The sequence below is a fragment of the Lipotes vexillifer genome, unplaced genomic scaffold (genome assembly GCF_000442215.2).
Source record: "Lipotes vexillifer unplaced genomic scaffold, Lipotes_vexillifer_v1.1 scaffold1249, whole genome shotgun sequence".
NCBI lineage: Eukaryota > Metazoa > Chordata > Mammalia > Artiodactyla > Lipotidae > Lipotes > Lipotes vexillifer.
In genome coordinates, this window is record NW_006782643.1 from 58771 (window position 1) to 81299 (window position 22529).

The window sequence follows — 22529 nt, forward strand, 5'->3', positions numbered from 1 at the left end:
GAAGAGAGATAGATATATATATATATATATATATATATATATATATATATATATATATACTTTTTCAGATTCTTTTCCATTGTAGGTTATTATTATTATTATTTTGAAAGTGACTAAGGTTCTGTGTGACACTGTGGTTCTAGTGTGGATGAAAGTGTCTGCATCTCTGCTTTTAGATAAGACTGCATGTGTCTATGTATATGCATGCAAGTGTATGTATATTTGTGTTTATGTTATGTCGCCTGTGTTTCTGGGATTGACTATGACTGAGTGCTTCATATCAGCCCCCAAAAGTCTAACTGCCTGGCTGATGTATCAGAATGAAAGGTTAGAAGCTTAGTTCTAACTCTGACTCAAGATTGGACACATTAAATGGATTTGTGCATGGCAGAGAACCAGCAGAGAACATTTCTTCTGATAAATGTGCTAAGTTCACAGCTCAGTGTATTTTCACAAACTGAACATACCCATGTAACCAGTAAGTAAATCAAGAAACAGAACATTTCCTAGAAGCCTTCCTCCTCTGCCTTACTAGTCACTGATCCCTACCTTAAGAGAAAACATCATCCTGGCTTCTAACAGCATAGATTAGTTTTGCCTGATTTTGTACTTTATATAAATGAAATCATACAATGTATACCCTTTGTGTCTCATTTCTTTCTGCACCATTGTATTTGTGAGAGGCATCCATATTTCATGTATAGTGTTAGTTTGCTCATTACCATTGCTATATAGAATTCCATTATATGAATAAAATATCATCTACTCATCCATTATAGTGTTCATGGACATATTGACTGTTTCCAGTTTGGGTCTATGAACATTCTAATAAATGTATTTTGGTGAATTCTCATTTGTTTTTAAACACAGTTCATAGAGGACGGAAAGTGATAGTGGTGAAAACAGAGACACAGGGAGAATTAGTGACCTGATTTGGGTACCGAGTGAGTCAGTGGCTCAATCGGGCTACTGATGCCTGTTTCCTAATTTTTGGGCCAGAGTATATTCTTCTTTCTACATTGTTGAAGAAAATGGATCCAGATTTCTCTTCTGAAGAAAGTGATACACAATTGTCAGTACAAGTGATTTTTAACTTTGCCCTCCAAAGTCCAATGTGTAGAGATCCTTGAACACTTGTTGAAAGGAAACAGGTAAGGCAGAGATTCTAGGCTAATCAGTTTTTGTTTTCTCAGTCGCTCAGTCTGGCTCTTGCCTTTTTACTTTTCCAGACACATGCAAAGCCCCTTTGTTCTCTTTCTTCTATACCGGCAGCTATTCATTTGCCTGTTTCCCAGAGTAATGTGGGCCATGGAGCCAGGCCATCTTCTATGGGCTCTGCTGTTCGTGCAACCCTTGTGGCCCCGATTGACTGATGGGGCCACTAGAGTCTACTATCTGGGCATCCAGGACGTGCAGTGGAACTATGCTCCTAAGGGAAGGAATGTCATCACGAACCAGCCTCTGGACAGTGACACGTAGGTTTAATCTCTTGTGGAATTAGAGATGGAGTTAGGGAGGGGCACTCTTGAGGTCAATAGGTAGCTCTTGAAGACCTTTCCCCAGGGTGTGGTTGCAGCCAGCTCCTGATCTCTCTGGGCCATAAGCCCAGTGATACATTTCCTGAGAAGACGACTAGTTGACTCAGGAGCCAGTATCTCATATAGAGTTTGCTTTTCCACAGTGAGGTGCCTAAGTATTTTTAGGGTCCTAAAGGTCATTCCATATTGCCTTGATTCTAAGGTAATATCCACAATGCTCTTTTAATAATAGGTATTTAGCTTTTAAACAAGAAAAAACATGATATATATCCAGTGTTTGTAAGATGTGTGTAGTATATGTATGCTGCCATAGTTCAGTAGAACTATACTTATTTAAGATATGTAAAAATGAGAAAAATAAGATCAGCCTTACAATCAAGGAAATAACAGCAATAGCTATCACTTATGTAACACTTTGTGACAGGTACTGTAGTAGAAATTTATATACTTTGTCCCACCTAATTCTTACAGAAACTTTAGGAAATGAGTATGAATATTCTCATCTTATAGATGAAAAAACTGAGGCTCAGGGAGATCAAATGACTTGCTCGAGTCCAACAGCTAGTAAACTGAGAGCTAGGATTTGAACCTGGGTAATGTGGATGCAAAGCTGGTACTCTTCTCACCATTCTGCCTCTCACAGATCCCACAGGATTAACCTTTCTTTTTATTTTATTTTTTTTTGCGGTACGCGGGCCTCTCACTGTTGTGGCCTCTCCCATTGCGGAGCACAGGCTCCGGACGCGCAGGCTCAGCGGCCATGGCTCACGGGCCCAGCTGCTCCGCGGCATGTGGGATCTTCCCGGACCGGGGCATGAACCCGTATCCCCTGCATCGGCAGGCGGACTCTCAACCACTGCACCACCAGGGAAGCCCAGGATTAACCTTTCTTGATCTTAGAGCTTTGCAGGTGTTCCACAAATGCCCATTGAAAAAAATCGAATTTATGTATTAAAAAATCTTTTGTGATCATGAATTGATTTTTCTCTCCAAAGCCTCAAAGCTTTCCAAAGTTGACTGTAACATCTCAGAGCTCTCTAGGAAGAATTAGAGTAAGAAAAACATCTCTCTTTTTTAACAAACCATTTTTCTACTCATCTAGTTTTGGAGTCACAGAGTCTGTATTAAAAGTATCTTTGAGGGATAACTTTGTTATCCCCTTCTCCAATACCTTGAAGTAATAGTTAACATTTATTAAGTTTTTACTATTTTCCAGGCACTTTTCTAAACTCTTTATGTATTTTAATTATTTTAGTCACCAGTAATAAGTGGTACCATGGTTATCTCCATTTTACAGATGGAGAAATTATGCACAGAGAAGTTAAGTAACCTGCTCAAAGTCCTACAGATTTGAAAATGGCAATATTGGCATTTAATTGAAACTCCCTGGCTCCAGAGTTTGTGAACTTAACCACTATGCTATAAGACTTCCCATATACAGAAGGGCAACACTAAGTTAGGCCACCTGGATAGGGAGTTGATCACTTAAAAACAGTCTGTCCATAGTTGGTTGCCTCCACATTATTATATATTAGGATTTACTGAGTGAATTTGTCTATTTTGTAGGTTAAAATTGCTCAAATATCAGCAAATTCATATGGTTTAACTTAATACTTCTCATTGTCTAACAATTAGATTCTAACGTAAAGATTTCATGTTTTGACCAGTACAATCCCATTTCCTCTTGTTTTGCCCTAAACAAAGATGGACACTTTTTGGTCAGCCATCTCTGGAAAAAGGCAAAATTGTGGCTTTCTCTTTCCTTCCTTCCCAGAGTAGCTTCTAACTTCCTGAAGTCTGACAAGAACCGAATAGGGAGCAGCTACAAGAAGACCATATACAAGGAATACAGGGATGGTTCATACATGGATGAAATTGTTCAGCCAGCCTGGCTGGGCTTCCTGGGGCCAGTGTTGAAGGCTGAGGTGGGAGATGTCATTCTTATCCACCTGAAGAATTTTGCCACTCGTCCCTACACAATCCACCCCCATGGCGTTTTCTATGAGAAAGACTCAGAAGGTAAATCAGCCCATCCTTTTTCTCCTACCTGCAACAAATATCGCTTTTTCTTTACTGCCATCTGAGAGAGAGGAGCTGGGAATGAAGATAGTGTTCCTTTTTTTATCTGAAGTGGCAAGGACTCTCCTCAGAGAAAATATGGCTGGGTACTGTTATCAGTTCTGCTATTCACACACTGTGTCACTTTGGGCAAGTCACTGTCCCTCTCTGAACCTCAAATTCTTCATTAAGAATGTAGAGATTCAATTTACCTTTTATCACAAAGAATTACTTGAATGGCATTTCCGTAAAATATTTGACTGTGTTTTGAAAAGAGAGGAGTGTTCTGTGAATTTAAGGGAGCATTGTTCTTGTGCCACAGTCTTCCAAAAGGCCCATTGTTTTTCTTAAGAGGGAGATCAGTTTTCTCATCTGTATCTCCTACTATCCCAGGCCCAATGGTTTATAGTACTGACACAACGGTAAGTGAGGGGAATAGAAAGCAAACTCAGAAGGTCTTGACTTGACCATTAACTCCATGTGGGCAAGTTATTTTTCCTCTGTTTTTCTCTTTCATAACATGGGAATAGATCAATTGATCATTAAGTTGCCTTTAGATGGAAATTCTGTGATTGTCTGCTTTCTGTTTTTCAAAGTGAGTGCTTGAAGGAAGGGAATATTTTCTTCTCTCTTGCCTCCATGTTATCGGCTTTGCACTAGAGCCTTACTAGGTTAGGCTTTATAGCACTTTCTATGGTCATAGCTCCTTCCCCAAGGGCTGCTACCATTCTACCCACTGTTGATTTGAGGTCTAGGGTTCTTGGATAGATATTACCTGAATCTGTGCCTTCCTTAGGTTGTGAGGAACACTGTGCTGAACTTTAGAACTCTACCTTCCACAAGACTGGAACTAGGTATTCCATACGTCCCTCTCCTGGCTTCTACATCTGCCAGACTCTTTCTCACTCACCCTGGGACTAAACATATGCAATTTCATTTTCTAGGATCCTTATATCCAGATGGTTCCTCTGGTTGGCTGAAAGCTGATGACTCTGTTCCCCCAGGAAGCAGTCACATCTACAACTGGACCATTCCAGAAGGCCATGCACCCACTGATGCTGACCCAGCATGCCTCACCTGGATCTATCATTCTCATGTAGATGCTCCACGAGACATTGCTACTGGCCTCATTGGACCCCTTATAACCTGTAAAAGAGGTATAATCCTCAAATGTGAGCTGTGAGATACAGTTTGGGATATATAGGGGAAGCACTGATATTGCTGACTCACCTACATACTAAGCAGCAGGCTGGGGAGGGTTAATCTAGCACCCTAGTTTATTAACAGGAATAAATCCTGCCAAACTCCCTTTTTCACTGTTTTTTCTGTTTCACTACTTTTTTTCTAAAAACAAACAAAAAACAGAAACAAAATACTTAAAAACACTTTGCTACTTTCTTTTTCTCTTATTTTACTTAAAAAACTCGAATTAGTGATGATGGACATCAAGTTACATAAGACTAAGGTATGTGTTAATAGCCTGTTGGATAGGATTGAAAGTGTAGTCATCAGAATTTGGGGAGGATTGTGGGTTTCCTTTGAAATATGGTATGTTTAAGGTGCAGTCAGGCCTGAAGACCTGTGTGTTACAGGAGTGTGGCAAGATCAAGGCCCTGAGTTGAAGACATAGGCAGTGATGGTGGGAAGGAATTATTCTAGATCCTATGTACTGCACCTTCAAGTCATAGGCTCAACTGAATTGGTGGTTTCATGTGGAGAATTTAGAAATACAAATTAGCAGCAGAATTCTCTACCTACTTTTCTGTTGCTGATAGACTCTTAAGGCCCCTCTCTTTCTATACTTTGCTTATGAGTACCCCTTACAGCTAACTGTTGCTAAAGAAAGAAGTTTTTTTTTTTTAACATCTTTATTGGAGAAAACTGCTTAACAGTGGTGTGTTAGTTTCTGCTTCATAACAAAGTGAATCAGTTATACGTATACATATGTTCCCATATCTCTTCCCTCTTGCATCTCCCTCCCTCCAACCCTCCCTATACTACCCCTCTAGGTGGTCACAAACCACCGAGCTGATCTCCCTGAGCTATGCGGCGGCTTCCCACTAGCTATCTATTTTACGTCTGGTAGTGTATATATTTCCATGCCACTCCCTTACTTTGTCACAGCTTACTCTACCCCTTCCCCATATCCTCAAGTACATTCTCTAGTAGATCTGTGTCTTTATTCCCAACTTACCCCTAGGCTCTTCATGATCTTTATTTTTTTTCTTAGATTCCATATATATGTGTTAGCATATGATATTTGTTTTTCTCTTTCTGACTTACTTCACTCAGTATGAGAGACTCCAGGTCCATCCACCTCACTACAAATAACTCAATTTCGTTTCTTTTTATGGCTGAGTAATATTACATTGTATATATGTGCCACGTCTTCTTTATCCATTCATCCGATGATGGACACTTAGGCTGCTTCCATGTCCTGGCTATTTTAAATAGAGATGCAATGAACATTTTGGTACATGACTCTTTTCGAACTATGGTTTTCGGAAGGTATATTCCCAGTAGTGGGATTGTTGGGTTGTGTGGTACTTCTATTTTTAGCTTTTTAAGGAACCTCCATACTGTTCTCCATAGTGGTTGTATCAATTTACATCCCCACCAACAGTGCAAGAGGGTTCCTTTCTCTCCACACCCTCTCCAGCATTTACTGTTTCTAGATTTTTTGATGATGGCCATTCTGACCGTTGTGAGATGATATCTCATGGTAGTTTAGATTTGCATTTCTCTAATGATTAATGATGTTGAGCATGCTTTCATGTGTTTGTTGGCAATCTGTATATCTTCTTTGAAGAAATGTCTATTTAAGTCCTCTGCGCATTTTTGTATTGGGTTTTTTTTGTTGTTGTTGTTATTGAGCTGCATGAGCTGCTTGTAAATTTTGGAGATTAATCCTTTGTCAGTTGCTTCATTTGCAAATATTTTCTGCCATTCTGAGGGTTGTCTTTTGGTCTTGTTTATGGTTTCCTTTGCTGTGCAAAAGCTTTGAAGTTTCATTAGGTCCCATTTGTTTATTTTTGTTTTTATTTCCATTTCTTTAGGAGGTGGGTCAAAAAGGATCTTGCTGTGATTTATGTCATAGAGTGTTCTGCCTATGTTTTCCTCTAAGAGTTTGATAGTTTCTGGCCTTACATTTAGGTCTTGAATCCATTTTGAGTTAATTTTTGTGTATGGTATTAGGAAGTGTTCTAATTTCATACTTTTACATGTACCTGACCAGTTTTCCAAGCACCACTTATTGAAAAGGCTGCCTTTTATCCACTGTATATTCTTGCCTCCTTTATCAAAGATAAGGTGACCATATGTGCATGGATTTATCTCTGGGTTATCTATCCTGTTCCATTGATCTGTATTTCTGTTTATGTGCCAGTACCATGCTGTTTTGATTACTTTAGCTTTGTAGTATAGTATGAAGTCAGGGAGCCTGATTCCTCCAGCTCCATTTTTCATTCTCAAGATTGCTGTGGCTATTCGTGGTCCTTTCTGTTTCCATACAAATTGTGAAATTTTTTGTTCTACTACTTTGAAAAATGCCAGTGGTAGTTTAATAGGGATTGCATTGAATCTATAGATTGCTTTGGGTAGTACAGTCATTTTCACAATGTTGATTCTTCCAATCCAAGAACATGGTATATCTCTCCATCTCTTTGTATCATCTTTAATTTCTTTCACCAGTGTCTTATAATTTTCTGCATAAAGATCTTTTGTCTCCTTACATAGGTTTATTCCTAGATATTTTATTCTATTTGTTGCAGTGGCAAATAGGAGTGTTTTCTTAATTTCACTTTCAGATACATCATCATTAGTGTATAGGAATGCAAGAGATTTCTGTGCATTAATTTTGTATCCTGCTACTTTACCAAATTCATTGATTAGCTCTAGTAGTTTTCTGGTAGCATCTTGAGGATTCTGTATGTAGAGTATCATGTCACCTGCAAACAGTGACAGCTTTACTTCTTTTCTAATTTGGATTCCTTATATTTCTTTTTCTTCTCTGATTGCTGTAGCTAAAATTTCCAAAACTATGTTGAATAAGAGTGGTGAGAGTGGGAAGTCTTTTCTTGTTCCTGATCTTAGTGGAAATATTTTCAGTTTTTCAACATTGAGGACGAAGTTGGCTGTGGGTTTGTCATATATGGCCTTTATTATGTTGAGGAAAGTTTTCTCTATGCCTAATTTTTGCAGGGTTTTTTATCATAAATTGGTGTTGAATTTTGTCAAAAGCTTTCTCTGCATCTATTGAGATGAACATATGGTTGTTTTCCTTCACCTTTTTAATATGGTGTATCACGTTGATTGATATGTGTATATTGAAAAATCCTTGGATTCCTGGAATAAACCCCACTTGATCATAGTGTATGATCCTTTTAATGTGCTCTTGGATTCTGTTTGCTAGTATTTTGTTGAAGATTTTTGCATATATGTTCATCAGTGATACTGGCCTGTAGTTTTTTTGTTTGTGACATCTTTGTCTGGTTTTGGTATCAGTGTGATGGTGGCCTCATAGAATGGGTTTGGGAATATTCCTCCATCTGCAATATTTTGGAAGAATTTAAGAAGGATAGTGTTAGCTCTTCTATAAATGTTTGATAGAATTCGCCTATGAAGCCATCTGGTACTGGGCTTTTTTTTGTTGGAAGGTTTTTAATCACAGTTTCAATTTCAGTGCTTGTGATTGATATGTTCATATTGTATATTTCTTCCTGGTTCAGTCTCAGTAGGTTGTGCATTTCTAATAATTTGTCCATTTCTTCCAGGTCGTCCAGTTTATTGGCATACAGTTGCTTGTAGTAATCTCTCATGATCCTTTGTATTTCTGCAGTGTCAGTTGTTACTTCTCCTTTTTAATTTCTATTTCTATTTATCTGAGTCTTCTCCCTGTTTTTCTTGATGAGTCTGGCTAATGGTTTATCAATTTTGTTTATCTTCTCAAAGACCCAGCTTTTAGTTTTATTGATCTTTGCTATCATTTCCTTTATCTCTTTTTCATTTATTTCTGATCTGATCTTTATGATTTCTTTCCTTCTGCTAATTTTGCTTTTTGTTTTTTTTTTTGTTGTTGTTCTTCTTTCTCTAATTACTTTAGGTGTAAGGTTAGATTGTTTCTTTGAGATGTTTCCTGTTTCTTAAGGTAGGATTGTATTGCTATAAACTTCCCTCTTAGAATTGCTTTTGCTGTATCACATAGGTTTTGGGTTGTTGTGTCTCCATTATTTGTTTTTGATTTCCTCTTTGATTTCTTCAGTGATCTCTTGGTTATTAAGTAGTGTTTCATTTAGCCTCCATGTACTTTTATATTTTACAGATCTTTTCCAGTAATTGATATCTAGTCTCATAGCATTGGGATCAGAAAAGATTCTTCATATGATTTCAATTTTCTTAAATTTACCAAGGCTTGATTTGTGACCCAAGATATGATCTATGCTGGAGTATGTTCCATGATCACTTGAGAAAAATGTGTATTCTGTTGCTTTTGGAATGAATGTCCTATAAATATCAATTAAGTCCATCTTTTTTTTTAATTTTATTTTAACATCTTTATTGGAGTATAATTGCTTTACAATGGTGTGCTAGTTTCAGCTTCACAACAAAATGAATCAGTTATATATATACATATGTTCCCATATCTCTTCCCCCTTGTATCTCCCTCCCTCCCACCCTACATATCCCACCTCTCCAGGCGGTCACAAAGCACCGAGCTTATCTCCCTGTGCTATGTGGCTGCTTCCCACTAGCTATCTACCTTATGTTTGTTAGTGTATATATGTGCATGCCACTCTCTTGCTTTGTCACAGTTTACACTTCCCCCTCGCCATATCCTCAAGTCCATTCTCTAGTAAGTCTGTGTCTTTATTCCTCTTTCACCCCTAGGTTCTTCATGACATTTTTTTCTTAAATTCCATATATATGTGTTAGCATACAGTATTTGTCTCTCTCTTTCTGACTTACTTCACTCTGTATGACAGACTCTAGGTCTATCCACCTCATTACAAAGAGCTCAATTTCGTTTCTTTTTATGGCTGAGTAATATTCCATTGTGTATATGTGCAACATCTTCTTTATCCACTCACCCGATGATGGACAGTTAGGTTGTTTCCATCTCTGGGCTATTGTAAACAGAGCTGCAATGAACATTTTGGTACATGACTCTTTTTGAATTATGTTCTTCTCAGGGTATACGCCTAGTAGTGGGATTGATGGGTCATATGTTAGTTCTATTTGTAGTTTTTTTAGGAACCTCCATACTGTTCTCCACAGTGGCTGTATCAATTTACATTCCCACCAAGAGTGTAAGAGGGTTCCCTTTTCTCCACACCCTCTCCAGCATTTACTTTTTCTAGATTTTTGGATGATGGCCATTCTGACTGGTGTGAGATGATATCTCATTGTAGTTTTCATTTGCATTTCTCTAATGATTAGTGATGTTGAGCATTCTTTCATGTGTTTGTTGGTAGTCTGTATATCTTCTTTGGAGAAATGTCTATTTAGGTCTTCTGCCCATTTTTGCATTGGGTTGTTTGTTTTTTTGTTATTAAGCTGCATGAGCTGCTTATAAACTTTGGAGATTAATCCTTTGTCAGTTGCTTCATTTGCAAATATTTTCTGCCATTCTGAGGGTTGTCTTTTGGTCTTGTTTATGGTTTCCTTTGCTGTGCAAAAACTTTGAAGTTTCATTAGGTCCCATTTGTTTATTTTTGTTTTTATTTCCATTTCTCTAGGAGGCGGGTCAAAAAGGACCTTGTTGTGATTGATGTCATAGAGTGTGCTGCCTATGTTTTCCTCTAAGAGTTTGATAGTTTCTGGCATTATATTTAGGTCTTTAATCCATTTTGAGCTTATTTTTGTGTATGGTGTTAGGGAGTGATCTAATCTCATAGTTTTATATGTACCTGTCCAGTCTTCCCATCACCACTTCTTGAAGAGGCTGTCCTTTCTCCACTGTATATTCCTGCCTCCTTTATCAAAGATAAGGTGACCATATGTGCATGGGTTTATCTCTGGGCTTTCTATCCTATTCCATTGATCTATCTTTCTGTTTTTGTGCCAGTACCATACTGTCTTGATTACTGTAGCTTTGTAGTATAGTCTGAAGTCAGGCAGCCTGATTCCTCCAGCTCCATTTTTTGTTCTCAAGATTGCTTTGGCTATTCGGGGTCTTTTGTGTTTCCATACAAATTGTGAAATTTTTTGTTCTAGTTCTGTGAAAAATGCCAGTGGTAGTTTGATAGGGATTGCATTGAATCTATAGATTGCTTTGGGTAGTAGAGTCATTTTCACAATGTTGATTCTTCCAATCCAAGAACATGGTATATCTCTCCATCTGTTTGTATCATCTTTAATTTCTTTCATCAGTGTCTTATAATTTTCTGCATACAGGTCTTTTGTCTCCTTAGGTAGGTTTATTCCTAGATATTTTATTCTTTTTGTTGCAATGGTAAATGGGAGTGTTTTCTTGATTTCCTATCCGTTCTATCTGTTCCATTGATCTATATTTCTGTTTTTGTGCCAGTACCATACTGTCTTGATTACCCTAGCTTTTTCTGAAGTCAGGAAGCCTGATTCCTCCAGCTCCATTTTTCGTCTCAAGATTGCTTTGGCTATTCAGGGTCTTTTCTGTTTCATACAAATTGTGAAATTTTTTGTTCTAGTTCTCTGAAAAATGCCAGTGGTAGTTGGATAGGGATTGCATTGAATCTGTAGATTGCTTTGGGTAGTAGAGTCATTTTCAAAATGTTGATTCTTCCAATCCAAGAACATGCTATATCTCTTCATCTATTTGTATCATCTTTAATTTATTTCATCAGTGTCTTATAAGTTTCTGCATATAGGCCTTTTGTCTCCTTAGGTAGGTTTACTCCTAGATATTTTATTCTTTTTGTTGCAATGGTAAATGGGAGTGTTTTCTTGATTTCACTTTCAGATTTTTCATCCTTAGTGTATAGGAATGCCAGAGATTTCTGTTCATCAATTTTCTATCCTGCTACTTTACCAGATTCATTGATTACCTCTAGTAGTTTTCTGGTAGCATCTTTAGGATTCTCTATGTATAGTATCATGTCATCTGCAAATAGTGACAGCTTTGCTTCTTCTTTTCCGATTTGCATACCTTTTATTTCCTTTTCTTCTCTGATTGCTGTGGCTAAAACTTCCAAAACTATATTGAATAAGAGTGGTGAGAGTGCGCAGCCTTGTGTTCTTCCTGATCTTAGTGGAAATGCTTTCAGTTTTTCACCATTGAGGATGATGTTGTCTGTGGGTTTGTCATATATGGCCTTTATTATGTTGAGGAAAGTTCCATCTATGCCTACTTTCTGCAGGGTTTTTTATCATAAATGGGTGTTGAATTTTGTCAAAAGCTTTCTCTGCATCTATTGAGATGATCATATGGTTTTTCTCCTTCAATTTGTTAATATGGTTTATCACGTTGATTGATTTGCGTATATTGAAGAATCCTTGCATTCCTGGAATAAACCCCACTTGATCATGGTGTATGATCTGTTTAATGTGCTGTTGGATTTTGTTTGCTAGTATTTTGTTGAGGATTTTTGCATCTTTGTTCATCAGTGATATTGGCCTGTTGCTTTCTTTCTTTGTGACATCCTTGTCTGGTTTTGGAATCAGGATGATAGTGGCCTTGTAGAATGAGTTGGGGAGTGTTCCTCCCTCTGCTATATTTTGGAAGAGTTTGAGAAGGATAGGTGTTAGCTCTTCTCTAAATGTTTGATAGAATCCACTGTGAAGTCATCTGGTCCTGCACTTTAGTTTGTTGGAAGATTTTTAATCACAGTTTCAATTTCAGTGCTTGTGATTGGTCTGTTTATATTTTGAATTTCTTCCTGATTCAGTCTTGGCAGGTTGTGCCTTTCTAAGAATTTGTCCATTTCTTCCAGGTTGTTCATTTTATTGGCATAAAGTATCTTGTAGTAATCTCTCATGATCTTTTGTATTTCTGCAGTGTCAGTTGTTACTTCTCCTTTTTCATTTCAAATTCTATTGATTTGAGTCTTCTCCCTTTTTTTCTTGATGAGTCTGCCTAATGGTTTAACAATTTTGTTTAGTTTCTCAAAGAACCAGCTTTTAGTTTTATTGATCTTTGCTATTGTTTCCTTCATTTCCTTTTCATTTATTTCTGATGTGATTTTTATGATTTCTTTCCTTCTGCTAACGTTGGGGTTTTTTTGTTCTTCTTTCTCTAATTGCTTGAGGTGCGAGGTTAGGTTGTTGTTTCAAGATGTTTCCTGTTTCTTAAGGTAGGATTGTATTGCTATAAACATCCCTCTTAGAACTGCTTTTGCTGCATCCCATAGATTTTGAGTCGTCATGCCTCCATTGTCATTTGTTTCTAGGAACTTTTTGATTTCCTCTTTGATTTCTTCAGTGATCTCTTCGTTATTAAATAGTGTATTGTTTAGCCTCCATGTGTTTGTATTTTTTACAGATCTTTTCCTGTAATTGATATCCAGTCTCATAGCGTTGTGGTCGGAAAAGATATTTGATTCAATTTCAATTTTCTTAAATTTACCAAGGCTTGATTTGTGACCCAAGATATGAACTATCCTAGAGAATGTTCCATGAGCACTAGAGAAAAATGTGTATTCTGTTGTTTTTGGATGGAATGTCCTATAAATATCAATTAAGTCCATCTTGTTTAATGTATCATTTAAAACTTGGGTTTTCTTATTTATCTTCATTTCGGATGATCTGTCCATTGGTGAAAGTGGGGTGTTAATGTCCCCTACTATGAATGTGTTACTGTCGATTTCCTCTTTAATGGCTGTTAGTATTTGCCTTATGTATTGAGGTGCTCCTATGCTGGGTGCATAAGTATTTACAATTGTTATATCTTCTTCTTGAATCAATCCCTTGATCATTATGTAGTGTCCTTCTTTGTCTCTTCTAATAGTCTTTATTTTAAAGTCTTTATTGTCTGATATGAGAATTGCTACTCCAGCTTTCTTTTGGTTTCCATTTGCATGAAATACCTATTTCCATCCCCTTACTTTCAGTCTGTATGTGTCTCTAGGTCTGAAGTGGGTCTCTTGTAGATAGCAAATATGTGCGTATTGTTTTTTATCCATTCAGCTAATCTCTGTCTTTTGGTGGGAGCATTTAGTTCATTTACATTTAAGGTAATTATCAATATGTATGTTCCTATTCCCATTTTCTTAATTGTTGTGGGTTCGTTATTGTAGGTCTTTTCCTTCTCTTGTGTTTCTTGCCTAGAGCAGTTCCTTTAGCAGTTTTTGTAGAGCTGGTTTGGTGGTGCTGAACTCTCTCAGCTTTTGCTTGTCTGTAAAGGTTTTAATTTCTCCGTCAAATCTGAATGAGATCCTTGCTGGGTAGAGTAATCTTGGTTGCAGGTGTTTCTCCTTCATCACTTTTAATATGTCCTGCCACTCCCTTCTGGCTTGCAGAGTTTCTGCTGAAAGATCAGCTGTTAACCTTATGGGGATTCCCTTGTGTGTTATTTGTTGTTTTTCCCTTGCTGCTTTTAATATGTTTTCTTTGTATTTAATTTTTGACAGTTTGATTAATGTGTCTTGGCGTATTCCTCCTTGGATTTATCCTGTATGGGAGTCTCTGTGCTTCCTGAATTTGATTAACTCTTTCCTTTCCCATATTAGGGAAGTTTTCAACCAAAATCTCTTCAAATATTTTCTCAGTCCCTTTCTTTTTCTCTTCTTCTTCTGGAACCCCTATAATTCAAATGTTGGTGCGTTTAATATTGTCCCAGAGGTCTCTGAGACTGTCCTCAGTTCTTTTCATTCCTTTTTCTTTATTCTGCTCTGCATTTGTTATTTCCACTATTTTATCTTCCAAGTCACTTATTCGTTCTTCTGCCTCAGTTATTCTGCTATTGATCCCATCTAGAGGAATTTTAATTTCATTTATTGTGTTGTTCATCATTGTTTGCTTCATCTTTATTTTTTCTAGGTCCTTGTTAACTGTTTCTTGCATTTTTTTCTATTATATTTCCAAGATTTTAGATCATCTTTACTATCATTATTCTGAATTCTTTTTCAGGTAGACTGCCTATTTACTCTTCATTTGTTAGGTCTGGTGCCTTTTTATCTTGCTCCTTCATCTGCTGTGTGGTTTTCTGTCTTTTCATTTTTCTTATCGTACTGTGTTTGGGGTCTCCTTTTTGCAGGCTGCAGGTTCGTAGTTCCTGTTGTTTTTGGTGTCTGTCCCCATTGGCTAAGGTTGGTTCAGTGGGTTATGTAGGCTTCCTGGTGGAAGGGACTAGTTCCTGTGTTCTGGTGGATGAGGCTGGACCTTGTCTTTCTGGTGGGCAAGTCCACGTCTGGTGGTGTGTTTTGGGGTGTTTGTCGACTTATTATGATTTTGGGCAGCCTCTCTGCTAATGGTTGGTGTTTGTTCCTGTCTTGCTAGTTGTTTGGCATAGGATGTCCAGCACTGTAGTTTGCTGGTCGTTGAGTGAAGCTGGGTGCTGGTGTTGAGATGGAGATCTCTGGGAGATTTTCACCATTTGATATTATGTGGAGCTGGGAGGTGTCTTGTGGACCAGTGTCCTGAAGTTGGCTCTCCCACTTCAGAGGCACATCACTGATTCCTGGATGCAGCACCAAGAGCCTTTCATCCACACAGCTCAGAAGCAAAGGGAGAAAAAGTAGAAAGAAAGAAGTAGTAGAAGTAGAAATACAGAAAGAAAGGAGGGAGGGAGCAAGGAAGGGAAGAGGGAAGGAAGAAAAAAAAGAAAGAAGGTAAAGTAAAATAAAATAAAGTAAGATAAAATATAATAAAGTTATTAAAAAAAATTATTATTAAGAGAAAAATAAACCCCCAAAACAAAAAAACGGATGGATAGAACCCTGGAACAAATGGTGGAAACAAAGCGCTACAGACAAAATCTCAAACAGAAGCATACAGATACACACTCACAAAAAGAGGAAAAGAGGAAAAAATCATAAATCTTGCTCTCAAAGTCCACCTCCTCAATTTGGGGTGATTCCTTGTTTAAAGGAGGGAAGGAAGGAAAGAAAGAATGAAGATAAAGTAAAAATAAATAAGGTTATTAAAATAAAGAGTAAGTATTAAGAAAAAAATTTAAAAAAAACGGACAGATAGAATCCTCAGACAAATGGTTGAAGCAAAGCTATACAGACAAAATCTCTCACAGAAGCATACACATACACACAAAAAAAAGGAAAAGGGGAAAGAATAATAAATCTTGCTCTCAAAGTCCACCTCCTTAATTTGGGATGATTCGTTGTCTATTCATGTATTCCACAGATGCAGGGCACATCAGGTTGATTGTGGAGCTTTAATCCGCTGCTTCTGAGGCTGCTGGGAGAGATTTCCCTTTCTCTTCTTTGTTCTCACAGTTCCCAGGGACTCAGCTTTGGATTTGGCCCCGCCTGTGTGTGTAGATCGCCAGAGGGCGTCTGTTCTTTGCTCAGAGAGGACGGGGTTAAAGAAGCCGCTGATTCGGAGGCTCTGGCTGACTCAGGCCAGGGTTAGGGAGGGTCACGGAGTGCAGGGTGAGCCTGTGGAGGCAGAGGCCGTCGTGACGTTGCACCAGCCTGAGGCGCGCCCTGCGTTCTCCCGGTGGAGTTGTCCCTGGATCCCGGGACCCTGGCAGTGGTGGGCTGCCCAGACTCCCCGGAATGGGGGTGTGGCACTTTTAGCCGCAGCTCGCACCCTTCTCTGGAGCTCCTTTAAGCAGTGCTCTTAATCCCCTCTCCTCACGCACCAGGAAATAAAGAGGGAAGAAAAAGTCTCTTGTTTCTTCGGTAGGTCCAGACATTTCCCTGGAGTCCCTCTAGCCTTGCCGTGGTGCAGTAACCCCCTGCAGGCTGTGTTCACGCCGCCAACCCCAGTCCTCTCCCTGCGCTCCGACCGGAGCCCCGCCCATTCTGGCGGGGGAGCAGACAAGCCTCTCGGGCTGGTGAGCGCCGGTCGGCCCTGATCCTCTGTGCTAGAATTTCTCCGCTTTGCCCTCTGCACCCCTGTTGCTGTGCTCTCCTCCACGGCTCTGAAGCTCCCCTGCTCCGCCACCTGCAGTCTCTGCCCACGAAGGAGCTTCCTAGTGTGTGGACACTTTTCCTCCTTCACACCTCCCTCCCACTTGTGCAGGACCTGTCCCTATCCTTTTGTCTCTGTTTATTCTTTTTAATTTTGCCCTACCCAGGTATGTGGGGGGTTTCTTGCCTTTTGGGAGGTCTGAGGTCTTCTGCCAGCGTTCAGTAGCTGTTCTGTAGGAGTTGTTCCTTGTGTAGATCAAGTCCATCTTTTTAATGTATCATTTAAAGCCTGTGTTTCCTTATTTATTTTCAGTTTGTACGATCTGTCCATTGGTGACAGTGTGGTGTTAAAGTCCCCTACTATGATTGTGTAACTGTCGATTTCTTCTTATATGGCTGTTAGTATTTGCATTATGTATTGAGGTCCACCTATGTTGGGTGCATAAATATTTACAATTGTTATATCTTCTTCTTGGATCGATCCCTTGATCATTATGTACTGTCTTTCTTTGTCTCTTGTAATAGTCTTTATTTTAAACTCTATTTTGTCTGATATGAGAAATGCTACTCCAGCTTTCTTTTGATTTCCGTTTACATGGAATATCTTTTTCCATCCCCTCACTTTCAGTATGTATGTGTCCCTAGGTCTGAAATTGGTGTCTTATAGACAGCATATATATGAGTCTTGTTTTTGTATCCATTCAGCCAATCTGTGTCTTTTGGTGGGAGCATTTAGTCTATTTACATTTAAGGTAATTATCAATATGTATGTTCCTATTCCCATTTTCTTAATTGTTTTGGGTTTGTTATTGTAGGTCTTTTCCTTAAGCTGTGTTTCTTGCCTAGAGAAGTTCCTTTAGCATTTGTTGTAAAGTTGGTTTGGTGGTGCTGCACTCTCTCAGCTTTTGCTTGCTTGTAAAGCTTTTAAATTCTCCATCAAATCTGAATGAGATCCTTGCTTGGTAGAGTAATCTTGGTTGCAGGTTTTCTCCTTCATCACTCTAAATATGTCCTGCCATTTCCTTCTGGCTTGCAGGGTTTCTGCTGAAAGATCAGTTGTTAACCTTATGGGGATCCCCTTGTGTGTTATTTGTTGTTTTTCCCTTGCTGATTTTAATATGTTTTCTGTGTATTTAATTTTTGATAGTTTGTTTACTATGTGTCTTGGCATGTTTCTCCTTGGATTTATCCTGTATGGGACTCTCTGTGCTTCCTGGACTTGATTAACTATTTCCTTTCCCATGTTAGGGAAATTTTCAACTATAATCTCTTCAAACATTTTCTCAGTCCCTTTCCTTTTCTCTTCTTCTTCTGGGACCCCTATAAATCGAATGTTGTTGCATTTCATGTTGTCCCAGAGGTCTCTGAGACTGTCCTCAGTTCTTTTCATTCTTTTTTCTTTATTCTGCTCTGCAGTAGTCACTTCCAATATTTTATCTTCCGGGTCACTTATCCGTTCTTCTGCCTCAGTTATTCTGCTATTGATCCCTTCTAGAGTATTTTTAATTTCATTTATTCCATTGTTCTTCATTGCTTGTTTCCTCTTTAGTTCTTCTAGGTCCTTGTTAACTGTTTCTTGCATTTTGTCTATTCTATTTCCAAGATTTTGGATCATCTTTACTATCATTATTCTGAATTCTTTTTCAGGTAGACTGCTTATTTCCTCTTCATTTGTTACAACTGGTGGGTTTTTACCTTGCTCCTTCATCTGCTATGTGTTTTTCTGTCTTCTCATTTTGCTTATCTTACTGTGTTTGGGGTCTCCTTTTCACAGGCTGAAGGCTTGTAGTTCCCGTTGTTTTTGGTGTCTGTCCCCCATGGCTAAGATTGGTTCAGTGGGTTGTGTAGGCTTCCTGGTGGAGGGGAATAGTCCCTGTGTTCTGGTGCATGAGGCTGGATCTTTTCTTTCTGTTGGGCATGTCCATGTCTGTTAGTGTGTTTTGGGACATCTGTGGCCTTATTATGATTTTAGGCAACCTCTCTGCTAATGGATTAGGTAGCGTTCCTGTCTTGCTAGTTGTTTGGCATAAGGCGTCCAGCTCTGTAGTTTGCTGGTCCTTGAGTGAAGCTTGGCCTTGGTGTTGAGATGGAGATCTCTGGGAGATTTTCACCATTTGATATTACGTGGAGATGGGAGGTGTCTTGTGGACCAATGTCCTGAAGTTGGCTCTCCCACCTCAAAGGAACAGCGCTGACTCCTGGCTGGAGCACCAAGAGCCTTTCATCCACATGGCTTAGAATAAAAGGGAGAAAATATAGACAGAAAGAAAGAGGATAAAATAAAATAAGATAAAATAAAATAAATTTATTAAAAAAAACTAATTATTAAGGGAAATTTTTTTAAAAAAGTAAAAGAAAATCATATGGAAGGACGGAACCCTAGGATAAATGGTGAAAGCAAAACTATACAGACAAAATCTCACACTGAAGCATATGCATACACACTTACAAAAAGAGGAAAAGGGGAAAAAATAATATATCTTGCTCTGAAAGTCCACTTTCTCAGTATGGGATGGTTCGTTGTCTATTCACATATTCCTCAGATGCAGGGTACATCAAGTTGATTGTGGAGGTTTAATCCGGTACTCCTGAGGCTGCTGAGAGGGATTTCCCTTTCTCTTCTTTGTTCGCACAGCTCCCGGGGTTCAGCTTTGGATTTGGTCCCGCCTCTGCGTGTAGGTCGCCTGAGGGCGTCTGTTCTGTGCTTAGACAGGACGGGGTTAAAGGAGCAGCTGATACGGGGGCTCTGGCTCACTCAGGCCGAGGGGAGGGAGGGGTACAGTTGTGGCGCGAGCCTGCAGCGGCAGAGGCCAGCATGACGTTGCAGCAGCCTGAGGCACTCTGTGCATTCTCCCGGGGAAGTTGTCCCTGGATCACCAGACCCTGGCAGTGGCAGGCTTCACAGGCTCCCAGGAGGGGAGGTGTAGTTAGTGACCTGTGCTTGCACACAGGCTTCTCGGTGGTGGCAGCAGCAGCCTTAGCGTCTCATGCCCGTCTCTGGGGTCAGCGCTGATAGCCGTGGCTCGCGCCTGTCTCTGGAGCTCCTTTAAGCAGCCTTCTTAATCCCCTCTCCTCGCGCACCAGGAAACAAAGAGGGAAGAGAAAGTCTCTTGCCTCTTCGGCAGGTCCAGAATTTTTCCCGGACTCCCTCCCGGCTAGCCATGGTGCAGTAACCCCTTCAGGCTGTGTTCATGCCGCCAACCACAGTCCTGTCCCTGTGATCTGACCGAAGCCTGATCCTCAGCTCCCAGTCTCCGCCCACCCCGGTGTGTAAGCAGACAAGCCTCTGGGGCTGGTGAGTGCCTGTTGGTAACGATTATCTCTGCAGGAATCTCTCCACTTTGCCCTTCACACCCCTGTTGCTGTGCTCTCCTCCGTGGCTCCGAAGCTTTCCCCCTCAGCCACCCGCAGTCTCTGCCCACGAAGGGGCTTCCTAGTGTGTGGAAACCTTTCCTCCTTCACAGCTCCCTCCCACTGGTGCAGGTCCCATCCCTATTCTTTTGTTTCTGTTTTTTCTTTTTTTTAAACCCACCTAGGTACATGGGGAGTTTCTTGCCATTTGGTAGGTCTGAGGTCTTCTGCCAGCGTTCAGTGGGTGTTCTATAGGAGCAGTTCCATGTATAGATGTATTTCTGACTTATCTGTAAGGAGGAAGGTGATCTCCGCATTTTACTCTTCTGCCATCTTCCTCTGCTCCCAAGAAAGAAGGTTCTTTTCTTACTTTCCCTAGGAACCCTGGATGGGAACTTCCCTCCTCAGCGGCAGGACGTGGACAATGATTTCTTCCTCCTCTTTAGTGTGATAGATGAGAACCTTAGTTGGCATATCAATGAGAACATTGCCACTTATTGCTCAGACCCTGCCTCAGTTGACATAGAAGATGAGACGTTTCAGGAGAGCAATAGGATGCATGGTAAGCTGGGAGTATGTGGCCACTCTATGACAGTGAACATTGATGGAGGGTCTCCACTGGGCCTAGCATTTGGTGGATATTTTCACATACCTTGTTCCTTTTAATTCTCACAAAGACTGTGAGTAGTAGATGGTTTTCCCATTTCACTCATGAGGAAACCGAGGCTCTAGGATTACACAGAAAATAAATGGCACAGCTAAAATTCCAGCCCTGATATGTCTGACTGCATAGGCTATGCTCTTGCCATTAGGTACCCTGCTTTCTAAAGTGGAATAGCCCATGTTGTGGACTCCAAAGTCATATACTATATGCTCAAGTCACTTTGGTGAGGATTGCCTACTGATATAATTAGTGAACATTTCTTTGTTCTAAAAAGGATGCAAACTGAAAATTACACATTTTGTAGAGAAAAAAAATGACTTCCCATAAGGGAGTTGACCATTTTAATTAAATTTAAAACAAACTAAAGGCACAAAAGCCTGGGGCATGGACAGAGAACTGAGTTTAGAAATGAAAGTAAGTGATTTTGCTTTCATTTATTTTGGGGAGTGATTTACTTGGTGACAGAGGTGGGCGCAAAATGAGAAAGTCCCAAGGGGAGGTGAAAACTCAGAGGGAAGATGCAAAGTATGGCTTGGACAGCTCAAATTTCCCTTAGTTTTAAACCAATTGCTTGTAATAACTATGATCATTAGTTAGCTAACTTGACAGCTGTCCTGTGGAAATTTCAGAAGGAAATTGGCTTAGATGGAAAGAAAGTTTTGTAAAATAAACTCCATTTCTTAGAAAGCTTCCTCAGATTTCTGGGTTGGAATCCTGGCTGTACCACATAATAGATTTGTGGTCTTGGGAGAGAAGTAACTTTAGCTCTCTGAGCTTTGATTTTCACATTTTTTCCCATAATAACAGTTAATTCTGCCTCTTTCCCAGGGATGTTTGTGAGATTTATATAAGATAATACAGTGTACTCTTTGAATCCTCATCTAAATGTTATCTATTATTATTGTCAGATGGTAAGGCCTCTCTCATTGGGCTGTCCTTTCCTAACTCTGATATTTTCTTTTGCAGCAATCAATGGCTTTGTCTTTGGAAACTTACCAGATCTGAGCATGTGTGCACAGAAGCGTGTGGCCTGGCACTTGTTTGGCATGGGCAACGAGGTAGATGTCCACACAGCTTTCTTCCATGGACAGATGCTGACCATCCGAGGCCACCGTACTGATGTGGCTCATATCTTTCCAGCCACTTTTGTGACTGCTGAGATGGTACCCTGGGAACCTGGCACCTGGTTAATTAGCTGTCAAGTGAATAGTCACTTGCAAGGTGAGATCCAACATCTCTGATCTTTCAGATACAGGACATAGGTGGCAGTGATAGTTATCAGGAGGCTGGGTTTCTGACCTGGAGACATAAGATTGTTCTTTCAGGTGAGATAGTTGGATATAAATGATGAAATATTAGACTAGAATTCTGGGATTCCAGATTCTTTCCTGGCTCAGCCATTAAATTGCAAGTTGACCTGGGGCATTACTCTGAGTTTCATCTTCCCCATCTCTAACATAAGGTGGTATAGGAATGGATGAGTGAGCTTTTAAGCTGCCTTTTTTTTTGCTCAGAATTCTAAGGAATTAAGACCTGATAGTATTTGCTGCTGATTGAACAGGGAGTGAAGGGGTAATTAGTTAAAGAAGAGTAAGGCTTTTTCAGGAGATCATGGAGTATTGTGGGAAAGTAGTGACACTCTAGTTAGAGTCCAACAGCAATAGGTTTAGAAGGTTTGGATTTTAGAAGAAGAATGTTGAGGTAATGGCCCTGTGCAGTGAGGAACATCAGAGGAGCAGAGGAACCTATGAGACAATGGAAAGAGCATTAGGTAGGTGATTAGAAGGTTCAAGTTGTCTCAGCTCTGTGGAAAACTGAAGAAATCACTATGTGATTTTGGAAAAATCCCTTCCCACTTCTATGCTTCATTTGGTATATATATATATATATATATATATATATATATATATATATATA

General features: G+C 39.6%; 1 protein-coding gene across 1 annotated transcript in view; it reads left to right on the forward strand.

The window, feature by feature from the left end:
- LOC103074782 (hephaestin-like) overlaps nt 1-22529 on the forward strand; it is a 108474-nt gene that overhangs the window by 7140 nt on the left and 78805 nt on the right. Inside the window, 5 exon segments of the mRNA XM_007455352.1 lie at nt 1296-1475; nt 3313-3557; nt 4541-4753; nt 20328-20510; nt 21579-21833. Coding sequence (XP_007455414.1) covers nt 1296-1475; nt 3313-3557; nt 4541-4753; nt 20328-20510; nt 21579-21833 — 1076 coding nt within the window.